Source organism: Penicillium subrubescens (assembly GCF_028828155.1).
Source record: "Penicillium subrubescens strain IBT 31985 chromosome Unknown utg000006l_segment0_segment0, whole genome shotgun sequence".
Classification (NCBI taxonomy): Eukaryota; Fungi; Ascomycota; class Eurotiomycetes; order Eurotiales; family Aspergillaceae; genus Penicillium; species Penicillium subrubescens.
This window is the reverse complement of record NW_026643156.1, coordinates 2,939,674-2,964,943: the sequence shown is the minus strand read 5'-3', so window position 1 is coordinate 2,964,943 and position 25,270 is coordinate 2,939,674. Positions and strand designations below refer to the sequence as shown.

Here is a 25,270-nt window from a genome sequence, read left to right as displayed (position 1 = left end):
TCATCGTAGACGAAGACGTCCCTGCGACCAGCGACTACGCGCCTTCTCCCACAATTTAGGAATATCATATGCCCAATTGCACAACATGCCAGCGATGAAGCCAATCGCATCATTCTTAAACCCGATCAACAGTCCAACAGTCACCATCATGACCGTCCAGCGGCGCTTACGCTCCTCATCAGTGCAAATAGGGCCGAGATGTTGCTCTGCAGCACCCAATACGCCAGAAGCCTGACTGAGGTCCCGAGCCCCTGAAGTATTAAGACTCTCGCCAACACTAACAAGCTCCAGCCCAGCTGCAATAACCATAACACCCAGCAATGCAGATGGGAAGCGCTTGAGCAGATCGACCAGAGTCTCTCCAAACAGAAAACCAATGACAAGTTTCAGAATTCCAAGGAAGACCACGCTCGCACCCGAACGAGCACCGAAGCGGTACTGTGCTGCCAGACCACCGGATCCATGGCAGACAGGCATCGCACCGAACCAGCATCCAAGCAGGTTCATACCCGCCACACTGAGCCCGATATGGGTGATAGATGGGGTTCTAACGTTGGGTAGCAGATCATTCGCGAGATGCACAACCGCCACTATGGAATTCAGCGTCGTCAAAGGAATCTGACCAAGACCCGCATCCACGGCACCCACCCACCACTGATGGGGAGTCGGAACCACCAGCCAGGGATGCCAGATACTAAAAGCCGGAAGATGGCCCGCTAGCGCGGTCCGAATAATAGCAAAGACCAGACCGACGACAAACAAAATCAATGCATATGGAACCTTGCGATAAACACTGGTAACAATCAACGCGAGGAATGCCACAATAGCCCAGATCCGATTATCCGCCCAAGATGGCCCAATCCAACCCAACGGGCGGAGCATACTGCCACAAGCAGAGATAATCAACGACAAGCCCGCGCCAACCTGAATACCCTTGATCACCGGGATAGGAATCACATTAGCGAACCAGTGTAGCAGGCCGGTAACACTAAAAATAAGAATGCAAATGCCGACGAAGATTCCCGCCGCAGCGATCGAGCCGCTGGAGAAGTTGCGGGCGATCGCGACCGCGGCGATGGCTTTCATAGGTTGTACGGGGAGTGGGATACCGAAGAATAGGCCTGTGAGGATATTGTAGACTCCTGAGAAAATCAACGTGCTGGCTAGTGACACGGTGCCATTTATGGCCAGTGCAATCGCGATGGGTAGGAAGGTGCCCAAGTCGCCTAGTGATCCGGAGATCTCGGAGACATAGTTGCGCTTGAAGGTGCGCAGGTTGTGCGCGGAGATCTCGCGTAGTGTTTGGGCTGTCATTTTGAATTTCTGAGAGACCTGGTTTATATCATTTATTCAAATCAGGGCCAGCTCACGCCTGATATTGAGGAAGTAGAGGTGAAGACGAGGAATAATAAAGTAGAAAGTGCGCCTGAGCTTATCAGGATCACCCGCTCCCAAATTGCGGGGTGACGGTCACTGACTCCCGTCGTGAGCCGTGACTGGCGGCTGACGGGGTCCAGCTCAGGCTGGAATGCAATTGGTTGTGATTTGGGCTGGAAATCACGAGAATCCAGTTACACTGCATGGAGAAGCCACAACAGCTGGAAGTGAAGCTGAATCTCTCAGGATTCGGGTCCTGACAGATGATGCAACACAAGATAAATCCTCATCAGGCCCCACCTGTTATCGACATCCCCGCGGGCCGCGGAGTTATAATCTTTACAAGGAGAACATCTGATAAGATACGATCTGATGCTAAACTGTGCATGAATATACCATGAAAATGGTCTAAGGTCTTTCTTTCTATGACAATAACACTAATTACCTGATAGTAAATCCCCCATCAACTCGAATATCCGCACCATTAATCATCCCACTCGAATCCTGCCCAAAGATGATATTAGCCATCAACAACAAAAAACACACCCCTCCTCCCCATAAAATAACATACCTGACAAAGAAAAACCACCGCATCAGCAACCTCCCCAGGAAGCGCAAACTTCCCCGTAGGAATCGTCTTTAAAAATGCCTCTCGCACCTTCTCCTCGCCCCAAGCCTTCCTCCCCAAATCCGTCCACGCCACCGTTGGCGAGACCGTATTCGCCGTGATTCCCCGTCCAGCCCACTCCGACGCCATACTCCGCGTCAACCCCATCAATCCCGCCTTGGAAGCACAATACGCTCCATGACGATGTAGCGCCGCATGCGCGGCTTGACTGGATATACTAACGATTCTACCCGGAGGGGGAGGAGAAGGGGTAGGTGAGGACTCAGCTGCCGAGAAGTACATGTTCGCAAAGGCTTGGGAACAGAGCATTGGGCCGAGGATATTGGTGGTGAGATGTTTCATTGTTTCTTGCGGTGGGGTGCATTCCATGTCGCTTAGGGATACGTAGCCAGCTGTGTTGATGAGGATGCTGGGGAATACTCTCTCGGATAAGGGTGAAGAGTGAGGTTCCACGAGGTCTTTGTGTAATGAGGAAAAGGCGGATTGGACTGAGTCTGGCGAGGTAATGTCGCACTCGTATGTGTGGATTTCATTGATATTCGTGCCGCTGCCATACCCGGATTCGAGGAGTTGATCTCGGCGTGACGCTTCGAATGGCGCGTAGAGGATTGCGAGACGGGCGCCTTGTTGTTGTAGTTTCTTGCCTATGCTGGATCCAAGGCCGCCTTAAGAATAGATAATTGTTAAATCTGCTTGAATTGTTCTCCTGTTGACGATGATATCTCGTTCCTACCTAAACCACCTGGGAGAATCGCTAACCTGCGCACAAACGCCATCTTGATTGGGATATTTATTGAATTGAGAGGTAGAAGTATAGAACTCGTAAATTATAGAGCCTCGCAACAGAAAACGTCAATCTTGAGAAGATATATTCGTTGACGACGGAGGTTTTGGCCAAGATGTCTTCCCCTCACGCCCTGACATTGCGGGCAAGGATCGGCATCTGACGTCAAACATCCCCACATCATGTCTTTGGTGTTCAGCAGCACATTCCTGGATACGCTACGAAATTAGGGGAGGGGATTTGCGTCAAAGGTGGCCCTAGCACTACCAGGTAGCCAGCCAGACCAGTCAGTCATGAGAGGATTGGTTGCACCGGTAGAGGTCACGACAACCTCCAACTACGATCAAAGGTACGAAACTACGGCGGCTTGCTGCTGACCCTCGCTACGTAGACTCACGATAGTGATCATGACCGTGGGTTCTCACTTGAACGACCTAATCATCGAAGGTGATGTGCTCTCTCGACATCTTTAGAGATAGACGAGAAATGGAGCACACGATACCCTTGCAATGATAGACCGACCGCAGAGGCCCAACAGGTTGGATCAAGCAGAGAGGAGTTTCAGTCGTAGACCATCCTCATACACACTTATACACACAATCCTCATAGAATGAGGGTGGCATGCACAGATGATGGACTAATGGTCCACGATACTCACCTTCGGTCAGCAGCAAACCACGACCTACGATGGAAAGTCCCGTCAGTAGCATCTGCCCAAGGCCTAGGCATGAGGCAAGACACAAACGGTGACAGAGAAAAAGAGAAAAGGGAAAATGAGGCAGGCATGTCCTTTCGCTGGTATTGTCCAGATCAAGTTCTAACGGTAATTCTCAGAACGAGGTTTACTTTGCAGTGAAACCTCGAACACCCGTCATGCGTGCTTCCTAACAGGAATACTTACCCAGGCCTCCCACGTAGATGGGAGCCGAGTATATCCACCATACCCTGTTCTGTACCAACGATTATGTGGCACCTTTTTCACCCCGGTCCATGGTAGAGAAGGAACCCACCGTCCCTTAGACACCAACCTCCTTGCCCGATGCGTTGATCGTCGCATCTTGCTCAACTGGGGTATCAGTTCCGGATGAAGAGTCGCTGCCCTTCAGGTGTTGGAACCAATCATCCTTCGACTTGCGCCACCACTCGAACAATGCGATGATGGTGACTCCGCCCATAATGACAATTGCATAGTTGAATAGACCAGATTCCTCATCGATCGCAGCATTGGAATACTGCGGCGCACAGAGCACGGCGAATGCGAAAGTGTTCCAGATGAACGTAACAACGGCAGCGACGGCACCAAACCATCCCATGTCCCAAAAGCCCGGACGGAACGACGTGCGGGTAATAAAGGCGCGGCCAATTCCAACGAGACCGTAGGCGGCAATAGATCCAGCGGCGGACGTCGAGACCAGACTGGCGAAAGCCACTTGGGACGGAAGCTGCGTGCAAAGCAGGAGCGCAGCAATAGACGCAATGAAAATGACCGCGTTGTGAGGCTGCTTGTCCTTGGAGACGCGTGAGAGGACATCGCTGAATGGGAAGACGCCATCACGGGCAACGGCGAACACGAGACGGGAGACAGCGACCAGGGAGATCGAAGTGTTCAAAATAGCGCCAATCATGGAAATGATAGTCATGACAACATGGGCATGGGGACCAAGCGCGAGCGCATACATGTTGATGAACGGCTGGGGCGCGGTGGTATCGTAGAAGGTCTCGATGGACGGCATGCAGAACAGGAACAGAATGATAATCGGGAAACCACAAACTGCAGAGGCAACGGTTGACCAGAAAACACCCTTGGCAGCAGCCTTCTTCGCCGAGATAGTCTCCTCCGCGACATGGCCAGACGCATCTTCACCGACGAGACAGCTAGAAACCAGGAACCAAGACAGCACCCAATTCAAGCTAGGAGCAGTCCCCTCCCCGTTATACACGGAAGTGAAAACAAACTCCGCAGACTGGAAACCATAGGTCTTTGACACGCCGATGGGCAGCCAAATAAAGTTGAGGAGCATATCGACAACAATGACAGCGAATCCAGTACGGAAGACCCAGGCGTACATACGCGGGGGTAGGAAGTTCAGAGCTGTAGCCAAAGCCAGGAAGCCCAGCGACAAGGCCCAAGCAACCGCGCGAGCTTTCACATCGGAGGTACTATAAGGGAACGTAGTATCTGGGTTGAAGATGACGACCTCCGAGACAAGATAATTGGCCACTCCGAACGAGTCACTCGCCAGGAAAGCAGTCCATGCAACGAGAGTCCACGCAGCGATCAGGTATGAGACGAAACGTCCAAGACGACCACCGCCCCAGGATCGGAAGGCCCAGTAGTAGATAGAGCCAGCCGCAGGGTAAGCAGAACACGCTTCGGCGAGACAGGCAGCTGTAATGATAGACAGAATACTACCCGAGATCCAAGAGCTCCACCTGCAAATGTTATTAGCACCTGAATAACCAAGTCTCCGGCAAAAACTCAAGCAAACTTACAAAGCAGCAGGTCCTCCATTGCTAAGAGCAATGTAAAACAAAACTCGAATACCACCAATACAATACAAAGCCGAAAACGAACAAGCAAAATTATCAAAAGTGCCCCAACCACGCGCCAAAACAGCACGATAGCCAAGCTTCAACAAATCGCGATCGTCCTCCTCAGTCACAGACAAGAGGTGGTCTGTGTTCTGAGCATCAAGCTCGGTCTTGGCTGCGTCCGAGACAGCCATAGCATCTGCAGAAACCATCGTAGCGTTACAGCGAACGATTAGCGCGGATATCACAGCGAAAGGGGATCTTTCCCTTGGATTTTTCCAGCGACGAGAACTTTGCGAAAGAGAAAATTCAGGATCACTTGTCTGGCAGAGTTTTTTTTTCTTCTCGCGCGGTCGCGCCATCACGTGTGGATTGATTGGTAAATGAGCAAGTGGACTCGGCCACCAAGTTAAAAGTGGGGGTTGAAAGCTTAATGGGCTGGTTGGAAGCTTGGGAGCGGACTAATATCCTCCGGTAAAGGGATTTGACAGGGGAAGATTGTTGAGAAATAGTCAAAGCTCACTAGTTACCATGGTTTGGTGGTTGTAAACGTTTCATTATTGAATCATGTCCTAGGAAAAAGCCAAGTGTCTATCACCTCTCTGATCAATGCAAGAGAAGGTAAACAAGAACTACGATGAACCCCCCTTTTCCAATAGGTACAACTGCTCTTTCAAGAATTGAATCGTGATATCCGTCTCGTTTCCAGTCTTCAATATGTACCAAGACTGGCGTGTCGAGTACTCCACCGACCCAACCTCCGGTGCCATTGCAACACGCCATGCCAGCAGATAACCAGCAACATTCCACGAAACCTCTTCTTCAGCAGAAAAGAAGACATTCTCGCAGATATTCACACTCTGTTTGCCTCTATCTCGCCAGGCTTCATTGTATTCCGCAACCCACATCATATAGTACTCCATAACGGCAGGTGGATAAGCAGAGAGAATCTCAATTGAATCAAGTTCACTGCCAACGAAGTCGGGAGAACAAGGTATCGTTTCCGAAATGAAAGTGGTCCCATATTCGGGGCGAATTTTGTAAGACTGGAGAAGTTCATCATGCACTTTCTGTGATCTAGGAGTCTCCCGAGACGTGCATGTAGTCATAGCCACTGTAGTTGGTTCGTCCGGACCATGCATGACTTGTAGAGTCAGATCGAACCTCGTCTCAATCACAGTCAAACTTTGATCAGAAGACGTCGAAACAATCTCTCCGAAAGAGTTTCCCGAATCTGAAAGATTCTTCATATTCAAGACATAGTCTCTGAACCTGCGATCTCCACAAAACGTGGCCAGCGGTGCGAGGATGTCGGAACGCATTTTCAATTTGCAAATGAGGAGACTAGGTATATTGATGAAGATCGAATTCAAAAATGTCGACGCTAGCTTGACACTTATATTTCTATTCCTCTCTAATTCTATCCCTGCAAATGACAGGAGTTCCAGGTTGGTTGCCTAAGAACGTGTCACCTGCATGCTTAGCTTTGCATCACCCCAGAGCCTCAATACCCCACTCAGGATGTACCTCTAACCCAGCGCACTCTCGTTTGCCACGCAGAAAGTCACAATGAACATAAAGCCACCGAATTCTTTCACAGGGCCTTTGAGAGCAACTCACCGAGTTCCTGTGCCACAAAATTGGGGTTATCCTGTTGAATGAAATGTCCTGCTCCAGGCGCAATCAGGGGACCCTTGCTTCTCTCCGGGACCGTAATCTTGACCAAACCCTCATTGTACTTATGCCAGTACGGGTTTGTATATTTCAAAGAATACACCTGCGGAAGACCCATCCTAGATGAATTTTCTGCGAAAGTCTCAAAGTCATGACCGACCACGGTAACAAATGGATGACCATTGGGTCCTTGCAGAACTGGACCGTCACTTGCTGGGAGAAGAGTCCTCAAATTTTTTCGACTCAAGCCCTCCTGACTTCCATTATCAGGATGGAAGATCCTTCGAGTACGCTCACGAGCCGCGCGCAATCCATCAGCCGTGATATCAGAGGGGAGATTGCCAGCATCAAAGCCCTCGGCATCTGGGTCGGGGAAGATCGACACAAAGTCGGAATTGGCCAGAACGCTATCGAGGAGCAAGAGACCAGCGACTGTACCAGGGAACTCTTGCGCGTATAGACGAGCTAGAGCGCCGCCGATTGAGTTTGCCACCAGCACCAGCGGTAGACTACCGAGATCGGAAATTTCCAGCTTGTCTTTGGTGATTTGGGAGAGAAGCTGGCGAAGATCTCTCACAACTTCGAGACAGTCGTGGCCATGTGTTGGGTCTGCGGCTCCCTCGTCGGCAGGATCCGAATCGGTGGTCTGTCCTTGCCCGAACCGGTCATATGTGAGGATGGCTGGTAGTCCCGCTCCCTTATGATTCTCTTGGAGCAACTCAATCGTTGGCCCCCAGGCAGCCTGTGGGAGTCCCAAACCGTTCAAAAAGACGATCAGTGCCGGACTTGATGTGCCGGTAGGTCCATGAAAAGTGTAGCTAATCTTGGCACTAGGCTTAGTCGTGAGAGCGATGTGTTCGAGTTCAGCCATTTTGGGTGATTGTCTTTTGTCAGCGGAGGAGGATTTCACAAAGAACTTGAATTTTGTGGGGATTTCCTCGACCTTTATCGCTCACCATGCCACGTAATTTCTTCCGAAGATACCGAAGATTTCCAAGCATCTATTGGGCCGTTGATAACTTGAAGCGCTTGTGGATTCTAGTGCTTATTCTCTGACTTCTCAGCTTCATCCGCAAGGCTACGATCCGGTGCGGCTGGACCGGGCGGGACTAGACCCAGACCGCTCTCCTGAACATTGTCACAGATTATAAACCGTCGCATTTTTGAGTTCGTTCCATCCAGATAGAAATTTCTGCAGGGAAGAAAAGGTGAAAGCACATATTCAGTTTACTTGGCATTTGGACTCATGTCAGCCCTGCCAATGACGTCATCTATTTTCCCGTCCTGGAGATAAATGGTGGAGCTAGAAATTCTAATTCTGTTGTTCTCTATGCGAGTAGAATAAACTAGCAGCGACGAGCGGTAACAAAACGCGCAGGGATTATGAAGAGTATAGATGATGTGTGCGGACGAGTGATGGAGTAGAGATATGGGAGAGAAAGAGGAAGAAATGCCCAGATAGGCAGGAGTAGATCCCAGATAGAGCCCAAGGCCTCAAGGCATCAATAAACGGAAGCATGCCGCATTTACACCCAGCTCATGAATGAACCTCGGAGTCACTTCGTCTTGTTTCCTGTCCTCTATTAGCAGGAATTTCCTGGATTTCCAGTGACGATGGATGATGTGACTATAAGATTCGGATTTGGCCACTTAAACTACTTCACATATTATACAGGATCTGACAGTGTGATTCTTCTTGACGCGTCTAAATCTTTTGTTACTCACATATATGCAAACCCCATATGTATGTACATATTTAGGTCTTCGCGTGGAGCCTTCCACATTCCACTAGAACAATTTCTGCAAGGAGACGAGGACTTTCGGCTCAGGTATGTGGGACTCGAAGATCTCTACATATCTCCAATTTGATTGGAGCATTGCATTCTTTGACTTGTGCGTTGAATTATCCACATACAGTATTCCCTCTCCCCATATTTTGTGGTCTCTCGACTTGGTGGCTACTTGGAATACCGGGGTAGGATATCCCCATTTGGTTCGGTTTCATACAAGCTGAGCTTTCTCTGCAAGTCAGAGGCTATAATCCGGTCAAATAAAGTGATATGGCATCCCCCTCCAAGTTATGTGTCGGACTCCGAGATTCTCGTATCGAGGCTTTACTTTTCTCTTAACAGACCAGTCGTAGCGATCATCTACCTCCTTGCAATGCGGACTGGGCCAAGCTTATTGGAGGCCTTACAACAAGAGGGTAAACCACAGCGGCTCACAGTGATCGAAGAGTGGAATGTTTATAATCACGCCAGATTCCCTCGGCCAGGGTGAAATTCTTCTTCCATAGCTTTGACAAATTGGTACTCGTCGGTGCTGGGGTATAGTCAATATGCATTTATTCTCGGCTTCCTGGTGCCTTGCACTTGGGATCTCTTTTACAACTATATTATCAACAGCAGCGGCAAAAAAGCCAGTCGATAATAGACCATCAAAACCATTGTACACATTCGATCAGCTATGGAAGCTTGAAAGGGGGTTCTGGGATGCCTTTCTATACCCTGCGAACACGAGACAGACCCAAGGCAACCAGTCAACCATATTCGCAGCTGATGTAAGAAAACCAACTTTATTCTTTTCAGGCCACTAAAACATGTTGATGATGTTTAGGTGCAAGGTCGAGTGGACATAACTCGTACCTTTGATGGCGACGAGCTCAACCGCGAGTACATTTTCGGTCTTTTCGCAGACCCCGCGCATGTCAGTCTCGTTGGCGTTCCGATCTCATATAGCATTACTCAATTCACCGCGAACGACAACATTGCCAGTGCCACGACGGTAGTTACGTTCAACGCGACGACTTTCGGAGTCCTCGTTCCCGTCACAATTGATACATGGATCGAATTCAACACGGATGGAAAGATCACTCAATACGACGCCACCTTCCGTTGGTTCGAGTACCTCCTGGACTTCCTGATCAAGGGGGTTGCGACAAAGATGAACTCAACCTCCCCGGACCAAGCTGTTGCTTACGTCTCAGACATACTGGCCAAGACTATCTGCGCAACCCATGACAAGTACTGTACTGGATCGGACCAACAATACAGTGACAGCAACGCATGCTATGATTACTTAACCAAGTCCATTCGATTTGGCAAGAGCTACGAGCTTGGACGGAATACGTTGCTGTGTCGCGAGGTGCATGAGCATATGGTGCAGTTCCACCCGGACGTCCACTGCCCGCATATCGGACCAACTGGTGGTGGGTACTGCGTGGATGACATGAGTTACGGCCAGACTGTTTTGCAAAAGTATTTCGACGACTCATGGATTCCATTTGATTATGGATCGGATCAGAATGTATGGCTGAAAAGCTAAGGATGATCATCAGCATGCGCTGTCATCGCGTGTAGCTCAGTCACAACTAGCTATGCCTCCAACATTGTCTTCAATTTCCAGTCTGTCCACGCTAGCAGATATTGTGTAAATGCTTTTAATGAAGTCGGAATCCCCGGAAGAGTGGACAGCATTAAAGCCTCGTGATATATTCAATTAGTCTCTATAATTGCCTCGGGCTGTCGCTATCCCGATCAATATTCAATAGTAATATTAATGGTGGCTGCCGGACATGCCGAAGTCTCCGATTGCTCGCACTTAGCAGCCTCGCCCTTTTGTCCCGAATAAATCGTTCCATTTTCCGGAGGTAGTCCTAACTACAATGTATTCCATAGGAAATCTGGTCATGAACCGGAGGAATAATGCACGATAGCAATGACATCCTGCAGAAGCGGCATCCATGAGAGTACAAGTATGTACTAAAAATCACTAGATCAAACTATCTCCAAAATTCAGCCGAACATGTCGATCGGTCGGCCCTTCGTCTGAGTGCTGGGCAGCGCACAATTCAAAAACAACACTCAATGGATAGAAAAGCGCAAGTGCTGCTTCAGGCTAACATGTTAAGAAAGATCAGGTTACTGTAGCATCACATTACCCCCAAAGACCTCGATCACCACCATGAGTCAAGCGTATCACAAATTAGACGAGGGAAAACCGGAACTCGCTATCAATCGCCGAGACCGGCGGCTTGTGGCTGACCCTAATTCGGTTAAGCGGCTGATTTGCATGTGCCGAGAACGAGTGGAAGTAATAACCTTCCGGCAATGTTCTTCGCGTCGATGTTAAAAAGTCTATTCAGGAACCTAGCTGGAACTGTTAAACAATACATGCGCGTCGTCTACAGACAGGGATCCAAGTTGATATTGTAGTATCCATAAAAGAATCACTCCGAGATCCTTCTATCCCCGGATTTCCATGCTATTACTCAATCGTTTTACTCTACCGAGGTCAAATGGTATCCGCCACTCCCCACAGCGATAATTGTGGGGAAGCACGGTCAACGCTCGAGAAAAATGGCTGGGACGGTTTTTTCCCTTGCATATTCTATGCCTCCAGATGACTGTCAAGCATTTTTTTACTGTTGGTATAAAGTTTGAACTTTTCAGATCCGGAATCTCATTCGTTAATCTCATGTCGAACATCGGGTTTCCTGCACGCCAAGTCGCCCAAGTAGCCGCATGGCGTCCTAGTCAAGGACTCAACGATGTTATGTGGGGTAAAATGGCTGGTCCGCCGAGGGCCAAAAGTTTCGCCAAATTCTGAAGATCAACGGGGACCGGCGAGCACCGAAAGGCACTGGAGTCGTACTTAGACTTGGCTCAACGCAACGGTGGCGAGCCATTAGAATATACAGTCATCAGCCATTTCTTTATGAAAGAATAACACAATATCATATCAAACTATCTTCTCGCCTTCCACTTTCGAATCCCAAAAAACCCAGATCGACCGAACAATTCCCGGCTTCCAGGGATTCTAAGCTGGGGACTCTATAATATTATCGCCACCATGGGATTGAAACCATATCTCGGCCTACAGGGCAATGCACTGCTGCGGGCAGCTGTCATGCTGGTAGTATGTCCGACATTTACTTGTTACGGATACAATATGAGTGTGGCTGGAGGTCTCTTGACACTCTCGGCATTCAATACACAATTTCCACGGATGGACACTATCAACACCACTGGTGCACAGCAAGAGGAGAATTCACAAATACAAGGTGAGTCAATCCGAGCTATACACATCGTCCATGATGCATTGTCAACCACCTAAAACTCCCATTGACGCGTCTCTCTAACCTATGCATTGCTATCACAGGCACTGTGATTGCTCTATATACGGTCGGCGGTATTTTCGGCGCCCTTTCCTGCGTCTACCTTGGTGATCTCCTTGGCCGACGCAAGGTCATCTTCTTTACAAACCTTATTTCAATTATCGGTGCTATTCTTATGGCTACATCCTTCAAATTTGCTCAATTCATCGTTGCCCGACTAGTGCTTGGTCTAGGAACTGGTGGTTATGTTGCGACCGTTCCAATTTGGCAGGCAGAAATCTCTCCAGCCCACAAGCGAGGATCAAATGTTATTACTGACGGTATCTTTGTTGGATTGGGTGTTACTATTGCGCTATGGATCGACTTGGGTTTCTACTTTGTGCAGGGTAGCTCCGTCTCATGGCGATTCCCTCTCGCCTTCCAAGTGGTTCTCTCCGCGACCGCCATGATTTTCGTCTTTTTTATGCCTGAGTCACCTCGCTGGCTGATCAAGACTGGCCAGATTGAGGAGGCCCGTCATGTATTGGGTGCGTTGCTCGAGGCCGACCCTGATTCTAGCACCGTCAACGAAAGTGTGGTGGCTATCGAAGCGTCTCTCGCCTACTGTGGCTCCGGAAAATGGACCGATATGTTCACAAACGGAAAACAACGCCTTTTCCACCGTACCTATCTCGCTGCCACTGGCCAGATGTTCCAGCAAATGTGCGGTGTCAACCTCATTACCTACTACGCTACCACGATCTTCGAACAATATCTCGGCATGGACCCCGTGCGGGCTCGAGTCCTCGCTGCCGCCATGGGCCTTATGCAGCCTTTCGGTGGCTTCCTGGCCTTTTTCACCATCGATCGCCTCGGTCGCCGACCTCTCATGCTGTGGAGTGCCGGAGCTATGTCCATCTGCATGGCTGGTCTGGCAGGCACGACATCCGCTAAGGGTAACACCGGCGCCCTTGTCGTTGCTGTGATCTTCCTTTATGCTTTCCAGTTCATCTTCACCGTCGGTTACTCCGGCCTGACCTTCCTCTATGCCGCAGAGATGGCACCTCTTCAGATCCGAGCCGCTGTGAGCGCAGTGTCTACCAGTACCGTCTGGGCATTTAACTTCCTGCTCGCCCAGGTCACCCCCGTCGGTTTCTCCACGATCTCGAATCGCTATTATATTATTTTCGCCGTGCTCAACGCCGCTATCGTCCCATCTGTCTACTTCTTCTTCCCCGAGACCAAGGGGCGGTCATTGGAAGAGATCGATGAGATCTTCGCCCAGTCGAAGAGTATCTTTGACCCGCCGCGTATCGCCCGTGCCATGCAAAAGGTGCATGTGGGCGAAGTTCACTCTGAGAGTGGCGAAAACACTGGGTCGAGTGATGCTGGTCTAAAGGAGGATATCAAGGCATGAACGAGGGTTACGATATTTTGATTTTATTGGTCTCATATTAGCCAGATATGACTTTGACTCTGCTGGTTTCAGATTCCCCATCATGTATAGATCTCACGTTTGGGCTAGAGGATCTCCTAGAGCACAGGTCGCTCGGAGAGGGTTGATAAAGATAGACTATACCCTAGCAATGAGAAATCACGATTTTTGCATCAAAGAATATTAGAAGACTTCATGGTGCAACTGAGTTTACTGAGATTCTTCATTAAGCACATCCGCGTAGACCTGGCTTGGTGGCTCATCGGACTTTGCTCATCTATATCGTCTCGCGGGGTGAATCCTGTAGCTTGATTCATTTCGATGTATAAACACTCAGTCTTCACAATGCCGTCCCATGAAGCGCCAACGGCGCTGTCGAGCCTGTTCCCACCCATGGATGATCTTTCCAGTGCGGTGAGTAGTATTCATACTTGCCATGGTCACTCCAGTGACGAAGGTGTTTCTACTTCGTCACTTTGGCAGTTGGCTGCATGTGGTGATCGATTAGGACCTCGTTGGTCAAAAGGACCACCGCACAGAGATACGCGACTTCCGTATGGCTTCCGCAAACCACCATCTCGCAATCAATTACGATTGCCTGTCTAGGCCGGATTAGGGGTGCGCCGGTGATTCTGGAACTCGGAATCTGGCCAGGGGTGGCCCTTCGGGTTATTCGGAACATGTCCCTCGGGGCTGAGGTTCGAATTTTGAGGGTAGTTTCATTGGCCCAGTCGCTAGATTGCAGCTTATAGCCTCGTGTGCGCAGGCTATACTGGTGATGGCATTTGGCAATCAGGAATGAGATGATGCCTTTTTCCTTCTCTGATGAGAGAATGATCGAATGGTTTTGGTTTTTGGCGGTGGGAGTCTTGCCTTCGGGGAGTAGTATGATCAGTACATCTTTGTCCGTATCATCAAGGCAGACGGGTCATCCCAGGTTGAGTAGCCGAAACCCTCGTTACTGTTGGTGAACCCCAGATTCTGCGAGTCGGTTCGCATCTTGATCTTAGATGGAATTGCAGGATTCGGTTCTTAAACGTTCGCAACCTTGAAAAGGGTAAGATGGATCTTGCCCGGCCACGACAGGAAATATTGGTACTGCTGCCTTATGGTATAACTGCCTTGTGATATAGATGAATAAGAGAAGGCGATAGTTGGTAGTTGCATCGATGGCAGTGATGATAAAACATGGTGGAGATGCAGCAGATGTCTCTATATGTGCCTGGATTACTCCGTCCTTTTGACTTGCAGGCCCTTTGCTGGTTCTTTCCGCTTGATGCGATGCGAGCTCCCGTTCTTGCGCAATGCAGACTAGATAGACCTGCCTCGAGAGAATAAATAGATTAAAACTAGCTTCTTTTCTCATTTTTCTTATTTCCTGCTTTTTGTGCGTAGGTGTATGACGCCTTTGGAACAGTAGTCAATACATGGAAGCCGCTCTCAAAGAGTCGGGGACTTGGGAAGGTCAATGTCAAGAAAAATACTTGTAAAGATGTGAGGAGCAGGGAATCTGTCGATACTTATCTGGTGGCTGGAAGCCTGGAATATCCTTGTAGGGTCTAGTTTTATAAAGTCTGAGAAATGATATCACCAATATTCCTTCTAGAGGCTCCGGCCTAGTTTTATGCTACAAGAACTTAACGTGTTGAATAGGGTCCAATTTGTGGATTTGGATCAGATATGCTAGAGTTCTAGACTGAAGATTCCTGTGGAACAGGCTAGGTACACAGATAATCCATTGTCCACTTCATATGCCTAGAGTTCACGGCAATAAACTCCTTCCATATGCATCACCATCAAAAATTGAAAAGATAGAAACCCCGCCGATGCAACTGTACACAGACCCAAGTCTGCAAGACCAGGCACGAAGGCAAAAAGACAAAGGCGATCCCTCTCGTGTTCCTTCCCTAGTGCCATTAAAGCAAAACCCAGAAATTCGGATGTCCCAGTCCATTCTCAAACTCCTTTTCGACCATATGAGTGTACATCAAAATTCCAGCTCCAGCACACCCCCGAACATGAATCATCAGCTCCTTCCATGTATGAGCGATATTACGACGGCCACTCAAGATTTTAACCAACCGCTTATTAGGCAACCTGGGATTGATGCCTGAATATTTGAGCAGAGTATGGGAGACCTCGGATTGCCTGGAAAGCCAATCACAACCGCGACACATGAAGCGGCGTTCAATTTCGGTCTTTCCTCTCGGGACCCACGGGAAAGGAACAGTGGTTACGCGGTTGTATTCAGGACGTATGAAGAGGGAGGGGCCTTCGAGTTGGGTCGGGTCATCAGGGGTTTTGATTTGCATGTTGCGGAGGAATCGATAGGCAGAACCTAGCCACATCTCCTCGGGATATGAATCATGATATGGATCTGGGTCATTGGATTTGGCGTAGCGACACATAGTCTGACGGTTACCCCAAACCTCGATTGCGGCGAGGAAGGCGGATTTAGCAGGGACCAGATCCTGACGTTCCTCTGTAACAGTCTGTGGGAAAACTGCCTGTTTCCAGTACTTCTCGCGAATCTTCAGGATGGGCAGTTTCCGGACCTGGTTCTCGCTTATGCAAAAGGCGGCCTTGGCATTGGGGACGGCCATACACCAGTATGCCGGACTGTGGGTGCTACAGTTGTAGCAGACGCGCTCTCCGAGAGGAAGGAAGAGTAGTGTGGCTTGGTGACCACAGGCTCGGCAGTATGGGTGATACAACTCCTTGGCAAGGGCGTCGAGGGTCTCCCAGCGATTAATCCCAAGAGCATGATAGAAGGCTCGCAGTGGTGGCACGACCTGCATGAGGGGCTTGTAGGACGGGTGTTGTTCAAGCAGTAAGCGGGCGAGGCGGGAAGTCTGGCCAAAGGACTCTGCAGAGTCAACATCCAAGTAGCCTATGACCTGGAACAGTAACTCGAGGGGTAGCGCGGACAAAGCCCCAGGGCCGGCGAGCATGGTCTCAGGTGCGACGGAGATAGAAACGCGTTTTTTGAAACCCTTCAGGCGCGAGGCGTCATCAATGCCCTCCAGGGTAACCGTGCGACGGAGTTCCCGTTCATCATCCCAGTTATCAATGCCCTCCAGGGTAACCGTGCGACGGAGTTCCCGTTCATCATCCCAGTTGGAGGGATTCGTGGCAAAGGCCCACTCCTTGGAGAGGATCATTGCCTCGTCATAGTCGATAGTGTCATCCTGGTCCGCCATCCTGGAGGAATGGGGCTTGGCCAGCATAGGTTGTGTTCAGAGTGTAGAGGGAGTATCGAGGTCGATTCTTTTGCGTGGAGGCGAAAGGGGTTGGTAGTGATGTTGGGAAGGAAAGACGAGAGAAAAAAAAAGAGGATGGGGGACAGAGGCAGTATGTTTGTATCAACAAACAGTCCTGTTGACGTGTTGATGTGTTGACCACAAACACAACGTCCTAGAATCATGGAAATTTCCACAAGAAACCGCACCATCCCAACTGCTCGCGGATTAAAAGGCAAAGAGGAACGCTCAGAAAGATTGGCAAAGGGCTAAACAGGATATGATAGAGAAAAACAGATCATTTCTAGGGTGGATATAAGTTGAAACAGCTGCAGTTTATCTAATGTACAACACTGCATCACTATGATATTGAACGTCGACCATCACCGAGGCATCATGAAAGTATGCCCTACTCAACCTCTTCCATGGGATTAGCAAGGTGTTCAGTGCGAACGATATAGTCCTCCTCATCCTCGTCCTCCTCATCCTCATCCTCGTCCTCCTCATCCTCGTCCTCCTCATCCTCGTCCTCCACTCGACCATCGACCATCTCTTCATCATCACCCTCCAGGGAGGCATCAGAATCACCACCAGCAGGTGATCCTTTGCCCTTCTTCCCAGCGACGCCCTTGCCCTTGCCCTTACTGCTTGTCGTGGATTGACCACTGGCGCTGCGGACAATACCGCCAGGCCACTGCTTCAAGCCCTTGATGCGGCCATGAAGACTGCCGACTAAGGAGGCGTCTCCATTGCTTGTGGGTGTTCCCACGGGTGATGGTGATGTGGCACCCAGGTTGAACGCTTCCATTGCTTCAGCAATTGTCTGCGAGCCGGCATTTCCATTCTCCTGCTTCTTGTCCACGGACTCGAATGTTTGGCGGATCCGTTCGAAATGCTCCAGTTCCTTGGCACTGCACGAGGTTAGTCTCACTCTATCATCCAAGATTATTTGTTCAGGCTGGGTTGTTTGTTAATACATACCTAACACTAGGGACGAGTTCCCCTTGTGCGGAGAGGAAGTCTTCCTCCGTCACCGTCACCGACACGTCCTCTGGCGTAGCCAGATGATCAAAGAAGTATGCCGTGGTCACCGGACCACCAGGAAGCTGTTTGATCTTCTCATCTACCGCGGTGGATTTCCGTGTAATAGCCTTCAGCATAGCATCGGAGCAAAGCGCATATAAATCAGCACCGGTATATGTCAAAGGAAGTTGCTCTGCCACCCGGTCAAGAGACACGTCAGGGTTGAGAGCAAATTTGCGGGTAAGCGCCTCCAAAATGGTCGCCTGCTTCCTGTGCGTATCTGAGACACCCAAGTAGAGCATCTTGTCAAAACGACCCGGACGCAGTAGTGCTGAATCCAGCAGATCCGGACGATTGGTTGCGCCAATCACAAAGACGCCTCCGCTGTTCTCCTCTCCGCCGTTCATACCATCCAGCTCGGCAAGCAGCTGACTGACAATGCGATCCATGACACCGCCGCTGTCTCCCTGGTTACCACGCTTGGGCGCCACGGAATCCAGCTCGTCGAAGAACACAACGCAAGGCCGGGCATCGCGAGCACGCTGGAAGACTCTGCGCACGTTCGCTTCGGATTCACCAATATACATGTTGAGCAATTCGGGACCCTTGACAGAGAAGAAGTTGAGGGAGAACTCGGTGGCAATGGCTTTGGCAAGTAGCGTCTTGCCAGTTCCGGGAGGTCCATAGAACAGAATACCGCTGCGCTTCTTCATGCCCTTGGCAAACAGCTCCGGGCGTTCAAGGGGTAGTTGAATAGTCTCGATGAGAGCGTCCTTGACGTTGGTCAATCCACCAACATCATCCCAGCCAACGTTGGGAATCTTGGGTGCGCCAATCGAGTCGGCAAAGTTCTTGCGAGCAGCCTCGACAGCGAAATCAAAGTCGGCTTTGGTGACACCCCGAGCACCGTCTCCGCCGGCAATCAGAACGTCCCTCACGCAAACTTCAAACCCTGACAGCTGCTTGCTGGCAGTCTCTGCGAGTTTCTCGAGACGGGCAGTCCTGGCAGTCGCAGCGCGTTCCACCACGTCAACCAGATCTCCCGCAACCAAAGCAGCGGTCTTGAGCGCAACAGTTCCCAGCTCAACGTCGGCCGACAGCTTGATGCCACGCTCTGCAACCACATTCCGCAGGATACCCTCACGCTCCTTCTCCTCGGGGGCTCCCATCTCGAACTCGTGGGTGAAAAGGCTGCGAATTCCCTCGGGGATCTGTTCAACATCGGTGGTCGTCGCAATAACCACCCGAGCTTCACCGAGAATATCATTCATGGCAGTCACAATACGGTCTGCCGTCAAAACTTCAATGTGCTTGATCAGCAGGGCAGTGCAGTTCGCACCGCAGTGGAAGGCCCTCTCCGCACGGGCTTTGAGATAAGCTTCGGTTTTGACGTCGCCACCGTTTGCGCCACCTTCTGTGAGGATATCATAGGCATCAATGGGGAACGTGTGGAGGCCGATATCTGTACAGGCGCGTGTCGCGACAGTTGCCTTGCCAATGTGTCGCTGTTGTGATTTCAGAAGAATAACGACGGGCTTCATACCCAGCTGGATGGCCCGTGGACTGGTGGCTGCGGCCATCAAGTCGCGGATACGCTGTTGCAAGGGGACAGTAAACGACTTTGGAGGTTCTGTGACGATGCCATGGGGTGCTGGCGCATCACCCACGGCCTTAGGGATTGTCTTGACGCCGAGCCAGTATTCCCAGCCGTTACCCAAAATACCGGGCACGCGACTAACATCACTACCGGCCTGAACCATGCGAGTGCTGCTAGGGTCGATGACTGCCACGCCACCCCATTGATCCTCGCCTGTCTCCTCCACTTCCTCGACACTGGTAGGAGCCACTTTGCCGACACGGAACCAGGCAACACCGACCTTGCGAGCCTCCGAATTCTCCGGCTTGGATCCCAATCCTAACCGAGAAGTGATATCGTCCTCTTGGTTTGCGCCGTCACCTCCAGCGGTACCAGAGAAGACCGCTCGGCCCAGTCCCTCGTCGACACTGATACCGACAAGATCACCGCTCTTCAAGATTCTTCGGCGGGACTCAAAGTACTGCTTGAGCCCGGCAAAGAGAGCTGGCTGGAGGACTCGGTCCATCGACAGCGGCGTGGAGACCTTGAGCAGTGTGACTTCCTTCGCCAGGGGAGGGTTCTTCACGGCGATATTCTTCATGTGGTGCAACAGGCCAGGCTTTGACACGCCGTTGGCGGCTGCAAAAGTCATTGGCGATATACGGAGGTACTTGGGGTTCTCGATGTTGCTCAGAAGCAATGGAGGCACGAAAACGGAAGGGGTCAATCGCGTCGGGGCCAACTGGGAGAAGCTTGATCGCCGAGCGCCAGAGTGGTTGATTGCGTACCGGGGCTTGGCGGATGGAAGCCCGGGCAGGCCAAAGACCTTGACAGGCCGCCAATCTCCAGCCTCTTCAGCAGCATCATTATTGAAACTACCGAACTTCAGCGAGGCGAACATTCCGAGCTGAGGCTCTTCAGTAGCTTCGATGCGAACCCAGTCGCCTGAGAAGCAACCGATCTTGGCAAGTGTGCTGATGTCGACAAAGATGAAAGAGTCCACATCTTCGTCATCGCGTGGGCGGGGATGGAGGACCTCATTGGGGACTTGTTGCAAAAGTCCTTCAACCTTGAACACTTTCCCACCTCCGCGACCAGGTCGCATAGTTGCCGATGTGAAGTTCGAGGCGACTGAGCCTGGAGTATGAATCCCATCCATCCGTCGGCCGCCAGCTCGAGGCGTGGCGGAAGTCATAGAAGACATAACGCCGGAAGGAGGCTGAGGAAGCTCCGGCGCGGAAAGAGAAATCATATCTTCCAGGGAATCATCAGAGTCCTCGCTCATTGAACCCACTGATCCTTCGGTCTCGGATTCTTCGGCCGCAGAAGTTGCGTCAACTTCAGTCTCCCCGGCCTTGTCTTCGGCCGCAGAGTAGAACTGTTCGTTGGAGGTATCGTCGGCTTCATCTTCAGCCACTTGTTTCAGAAGCACGGGTCGCGGTGGGAGTGATTGCGGTACCCGGTTACCCTGCTGCGGACGAGCCTGGACAAGGACCACCTTTGTCGTCGGTCCCAAAAGTCCTTGTGAAACTGGTTCGCAGAAAGAAATTCGAGCTGGTGGTGCGGGCGCGTAGGTAATGGGATGTGGTGGAAGAGGAAGCGGAAGAACGTCACCGACATGGACGAGTCGTTGTGCGGCCAAGGCCTCACGCACGGCTGCAGTTAGTCGCTGCTCGGCGTCTGCCGCTGCCTTTTTCGAAGGCCTTCTCGTGTCAGCAGTCTTGCCAGCCTTTGACCACACTCCATTGGGCCCGTGAACATTTGATGGGAATCCACCGCCAAACTTGTTCTGCACGTCATCGTGGTTGCGCAGTAGATGGCGCTCAACGGTCACAAAGACCGTATCCAGATGCAGCGGGGCGACATCGAGGAGCCGGATCTCCACCGCCCGGTGAGTCTGCAGTGAATTCCGGGAAGCGTCGAGCTTTCCGAGCGCCTGGAGGAATGGTTGCAGGGTATCGGCGGAATCGGGGAACAAAACGGTCGAATGTGAGATTGGTGTTTGAGAGCGCTCTGAGCTGTGAATTCGCACAGGCAGAATGGTCCATGCCTGGTCCTCCACCGAGGAAAAGGTCGGGGAATGCGGGGAAACGGCTACATAGTGAACACCGTCATGCGTCGCGACATCTGATCCAATAAAACATATCTTCGGTTAGCCATCGTCCAGTACTCAATTTCAATCGTAATCGCTCGACCAAGTCATGCTTCTCCCAACTCACCCTGAAGCGACTGCTGCGGAAAGAGGTCCTTGGCCAAGTCCTCCGATAAGAGGCCGACATTGCCACGAAGCTGAGCATCCAGCGCCAGACGAGCAGCGACCGGAGGCTTATTACGAAGGCGCCTCTTAGCGACACGTTTCCGGCGCTGTCGAGGCTGCTGGGGGCTCTGGCCGTAATGATCGAAGTCCATTGGCGCGGTGACACCAATTGCCGTCGGGAAAGAGCGCGGAGAAGGTATAGGGGGGTTCGGCGAGAAGAGATGACGACGAAAAGGTATGCAAGCCTAGATAGGCCACCGGCTCATCATTCGACAGGGCCAGGAATGTATGACTGCAAATGTCGAAGCGCGGGGAGAAAGACGAAATGCGCCGGATCGAGAATCCGGGGGAAGTCAACACGCGGGCAACTCGGCACCGCCCGCCATTCTGCCACTGGACTGTTCCGAAGCCGAGGTTCATGATGCGCTGTGGGCTAACGCCTAAGGGGGGTTCGGTGCTCGGCTTTCTGTCGGGGTCGGTCGCATTCTATGTGATCGGCCTAAAAACTCGATTATCATGCCATTTGGCTCTCTTTTTTGAAAGGCAATAATAGAGAGCTATGTTGCTATTATGTGCAGGCATATTCTACTCGTCGCCTGTCAGTGACGCTGTTGGCGGCTCTCGGCCTGTGATCTGAACATGTAACAGCGCTCTGTCGGAGTACCTTCCTTCCATTCTATATAGTTTGTGCCTTAATGTTACATATACATACTTCAAGATAACCTTATTTTATCCTGGATTCGGACGATTAGAGATACCGAATTCATCGAGCAGGCAGAACTCGGCAAGCAGGCATACAGGTCCTGATGAGATGAATCGAAATATATATCTCGCAGTGGCAGCTTTTGTAAGTACCATCACCCGACTTGACCGATGCCAACAGGCAATAACCTGGCACAACCAAGAGGGAAAGAAAATTCAAGCTAAATACCAGCTGTCAAAGAATTAACAAAAATCCAAATCACGCTGTGCTGATGTTGCCAACGTGTGGTTTGCATTACCAAGTTCAAGCGTGGTCGAGCACATCTTCGCCGAGGCTTCTCCACAACGCCAACGGTCGAAGTGGATAGCCCTGGTTTCGGAACATTGGATCTGGGATATGCATCTTGGCAAGACAAACTACGACTTCCAGACAATGCGAGAGAGACTACAGCTATGCTCGGTGAGTTGGAACAGATCAAGATCTTTTGACACCAGTCCGGTGCCACCATCGGACAGATTTCCAAGAGAAGAATGCCTCCACGGAGGGAATCTTAGTGCAGGTTGGATTTGCCTGATGCGACTCTTCTACTCGTTGTAGACCTTCTGCTACGAAGGAATATTGAACCCTGGTAGATTGGATGGATGCAAGGACACCCATAGACTTAAGAGACTCTTATCTTACCCTGTAGGATGCCTGGGCGCCACGCCTAAGACGTGCCCGGGTCATGTGACCTTGGATCTCGGTGCTAGGCATCATTTGCATTCAGGTCCACACAGATATCATTTGAACAGGAAAATGGCCTGATAAACCAGGAGATATCACGAGAAACTAGTTGCGCTCTGTCTTTGCTCAACAGATTCGTCCGATCGAGCCAGGTAGAAGGCAGCCACTGGAGTTGGGTATACCGATAACTTGCAAAGGCTTGAGAATAGGCGAAAAGAGCTTCATTTAATGGCGTCGGACTCGAAGCATCTCTTCTAAATGTCACTCGATCTGCTTATGACTCCTCCATGTGGAGTATAGATTCTACAATAGACGCTGGCGCCTACGGTCGCCTTGAGGGAGCCTAGTAAATACCCACTACAGCTTCAAGGCTAACTTCTACCTAGTAGGCGCCCGTGAGGTTAGTCACAGCCTCTTGAGGATATTTAATAGTAAGTAGAGACCACATTCTTCATTTGTATCTTCCACTTCACTCAACTTGTCCTATCACCCACGACAGCTGACACACCACAGTTGGGGTGAGTCCTTACCGCCACATTTCCATCTGAAAGCCACCACGAGCCTATCAGCGGGCCGGATTGGGTCTGCTGTGGCGGAGTGACCATTTGGCATGCAGGGCAGGATGCCCAGCCCCAACGATCTGGAGGGATGGCCAGGTTAGCTTCAAAATCAGGCAGACAAGAAAAATGAAACACCAAAAAAAAAACTGCCGGTCGATACGAGGATACCGTATACGAGGACCAGCCAAACGGGCGAGCCATCCGCGAGGCTCAAATTCACGTGTGGCGGGTCCACCCAGGAAATCCAGACTCATCGGACGGCGATATCCGTTTGGTTATGATGCTCAGGGTCGTTAGGGTCTTTTTTGATTGAACAATGGCATGTTTTCCGGCCCATCATTCGTCCGTGTGGAATGTGGGTGGTGGAGATCAGCGGATCGGATGTGTTTTTGCCCCGGACAACTGGCCTGGCAGGGCTAACTTGTTAAGCATGCATGCTCGGATGGGAAGGAGGCTTGGAAGTTGGAGCCCATAAGCTAAAGACCAACAATGCAGGGTTTGGACCACGCTTTCTATTGTCGCAAGTGTGCCGTCTTGATGAACGGACTCGAGTGGGAGAATATTTCCGCCTTCTTTAGGCGGCCGAATATCTGACGTCGCCCTGCAGAAAAGATTATCTGGCGAGACGCTGACGACGCAGGCAGTGATTTTTTTCACTCGTTTTCAGTGGAAGACGAAATGCGCACCCCTAGCCGCAGGGAAACCTTGTTAGAAGGGGCCTTGAGGCTCTGGCATTGGAGGACACCACCCTAAGGACCAAATGCACAAGAACCAAAAGGATCGGAGCAATTCTGGCTCCGCGGATCCCGTCGTGTTCCAATTTAGGAGTCCGTGGTGGAGTCTGGTATTTTTACCGTTCGTAACGGGATGGGGCCATGTGTTTGACAGGGTTGGGGTTCCGTAGAGTTTTGCAGGGACTCGGTCATCCTTTGACCATACTGTGGCCACGCTCTTTGGCCCTTGTGTCCGCCCGAACCGCTGACGGTGACAATACCATAACACTTGGCAAAAGCCAATCAACGGCAATTGCAATCTGCTCAGCCATCGCACACGATACTCCTTCGGGGCTAGCGTCTTTTCACCATCAGGCAGACATCTAACGCGCAAGTCCCTCTGCTCCGTCTGCTCCGTCATCTTCCCTCCCTCTCCACGATTCCTTTTCTCTCGTCGTATTTGCTTCTCGCATTCAGCACCTCTTCTGCCATCGTCTGCTTTGTGTAGAACTTCGTTGTCGCCAGTATCTGTCGATTCAGGTGGCCGAACTGCCCATCTTCCGCCTTGAAACGCTCCGATTGATAAGGGTGTGCCCCGTTTCTCCATCACCGACCGTTGCGAACGTCGATCGAATCCGTTCGGCATCGATCGCTCTCATAGTTTTGTCCTCGATTCGTGTAGGCTTCTCAAAGGCCTTGGGAGTGTGCTCGATCGGTTGATCCGTTATCCTGCCATCCTGCCTAGCGACGATAGCTAAACCCCGCTCGAACGTGTCGCCTTCCGTGGTCTCTTGTTCCTGGACCTGTAATCCGGGGCTTGATTCCATCATCACGATTCTTTCACGCTCAGTATATTGTCGACACAGAAGGGCACCGGTGCCCTCTATAACGTTCCGCTGCGAAATCGCCAGCCGGACCAATCTGAAGCCCGGGCTTAGTCTCTGACTCGAC

General features: G+C 51.0%; 10 protein-coding genes across 10 annotated transcripts; 2 read left to right on the top strand and 8 right to left on the bottom strand.

Annotated features, from left to right (window-relative positions):
- Nucleotides 1-1,314, bottom strand: N7473_009596 (putative sulfate/molybdate transporter; the record flags this gene model as incomplete). The annotated part of the gene is made up of 1 exon (XM_057155535.1): nt 1-1,314. One exon carries the CDS (start codon nt 1,312-1,314, stop codon nt 1-3), a length of 1,314 nt encoding a protein of 437 aa, XP_057006665.1.
- Nucleotides 1,315-1,818: 504 nt separating this feature from the next.
- On the bottom strand, nt 1,819-2,781 carry N7473_009595 (putative short-chain dehydrogenase/reductase; the record flags this gene model as incomplete). Its single annotated transcript, XM_057155534.1, has 3 exons — nt 1,819-1,881; nt 1,949-2,670; nt 2,739-2,781. 3 exons carry the CDS (start codon nt 2,779-2,781, stop codon nt 1,819-1,821), a joined length of 828 nt encoding a protein of 275 aa, XP_057006664.1.
- A 1,024-nt stretch (nt 2,782-3,805) lies between these two features.
- On the bottom strand, nt 3,806-5,533 carry N7473_009594 (amino-acid permease; the record flags this gene model as incomplete). The annotated part of the gene is made up of 2 exons (XM_057155533.1): nt 3,806-5,222; nt 5,283-5,533. 2 exons carry the CDS (start codon nt 5,531-5,533, stop codon nt 3,806-3,808), a joined length of 1,668 nt encoding a protein of 555 aa, XP_057006663.1.
- Nucleotides 5,534-5,953: 420 nt separating this feature from the next.
- N7473_009593 (uncharacterized protein) lies at nt 5,954-6,643 on the bottom strand (the record flags this gene model as incomplete). Its single annotated transcript, XM_057155532.1, has 1 exon — nt 5,954-6,643. The coding sequence occupies one exon, from the start codon at nt 6,641-6,643 to the stop codon at nt 5,954-5,956; it is 690 nt and encodes a 229-aa protein (XP_057006662.1).
- A 272-nt stretch (nt 6,644-6,915) lies between these two features.
- N7473_009592 (alpha/beta fold hydrolase) lies at nt 6,916-7,866 on the bottom strand (the record flags this gene model as incomplete). Its single annotated transcript, XM_057155531.1, has 1 exon — nt 6,916-7,866. One exon carries the CDS (start codon nt 7,864-7,866, stop codon nt 6,916-6,918), a length of 951 nt encoding a protein of 316 aa, XP_057006661.1.
- Nucleotides 7,867-9,333: 1,467 nt separating this feature from the next.
- Nucleotides 9,334-10,319, top strand: N7473_009591 (uncharacterized protein; the record flags this gene model as incomplete). The annotated part of the gene is made up of 2 exons (XM_057155530.1): nt 9,334-9,555; nt 9,612-10,319. 2 exons carry the CDS (start codon nt 9,334-9,336, stop codon nt 10,317-10,319), a joined length of 930 nt encoding a protein of 309 aa, XP_057006660.1.
- A 1,527-nt stretch (nt 10,320-11,846) lies between these two features.
- Nucleotides 11,847-13,507, top strand: N7473_009590 (sugar porter family MFS transporter; the record flags this gene model as incomplete). Its single annotated transcript, XM_057155529.1, has 2 exons — nt 11,847-12,057; nt 12,156-13,507. 2 exons carry the CDS (start codon nt 11,847-11,849, stop codon nt 13,505-13,507), a joined length of 1,563 nt encoding a protein of 520 aa, XP_057006659.1.
- Nucleotides 13,508-15,441: 1,934 nt separating this feature from the next.
- On the bottom strand, nt 15,442-16,725 carry N7473_009589 (uncharacterized protein; the record flags this gene model as incomplete). Its single annotated transcript, XM_057155528.1, has 1 exon — nt 15,442-16,725. One exon carries the CDS (start codon nt 16,723-16,725, stop codon nt 15,442-15,444), a length of 1,284 nt encoding a protein of 427 aa, XP_057006658.1.
- Nucleotides 16,726-17,173: 448 nt separating this feature from the next.
- pex6 (AAA family ATPase peroxin 6) lies at nt 17,174-21,772 on the bottom strand (the record flags this gene model as incomplete). Its single annotated transcript, XM_057155527.1, has 3 exons — nt 17,174-17,675; nt 17,746-21,490; nt 21,583-21,772. The coding sequence occupies 3 exons, from the start codon at nt 21,770-21,772 to the stop codon at nt 17,174-17,176; spliced, it is 4,437 nt and encodes a 1,478-aa protein (XP_057006657.1).
- Nucleotides 21,773-24,855: 3,083 nt separating this feature from the next.
- Nucleotides 24,856-25,146, bottom strand: N7473_009587 (uncharacterized protein; the record flags this gene model as incomplete). Its single annotated transcript, XM_057155526.1, has 1 exon — nt 24,856-25,146. One exon carries the CDS (start codon nt 25,144-25,146, stop codon nt 24,856-24,858), a length of 291 nt encoding a protein of 96 aa, XP_057006656.1.
- Between the last annotated feature and the right edge of the window lie 124 nt (nt 25,147-25,270).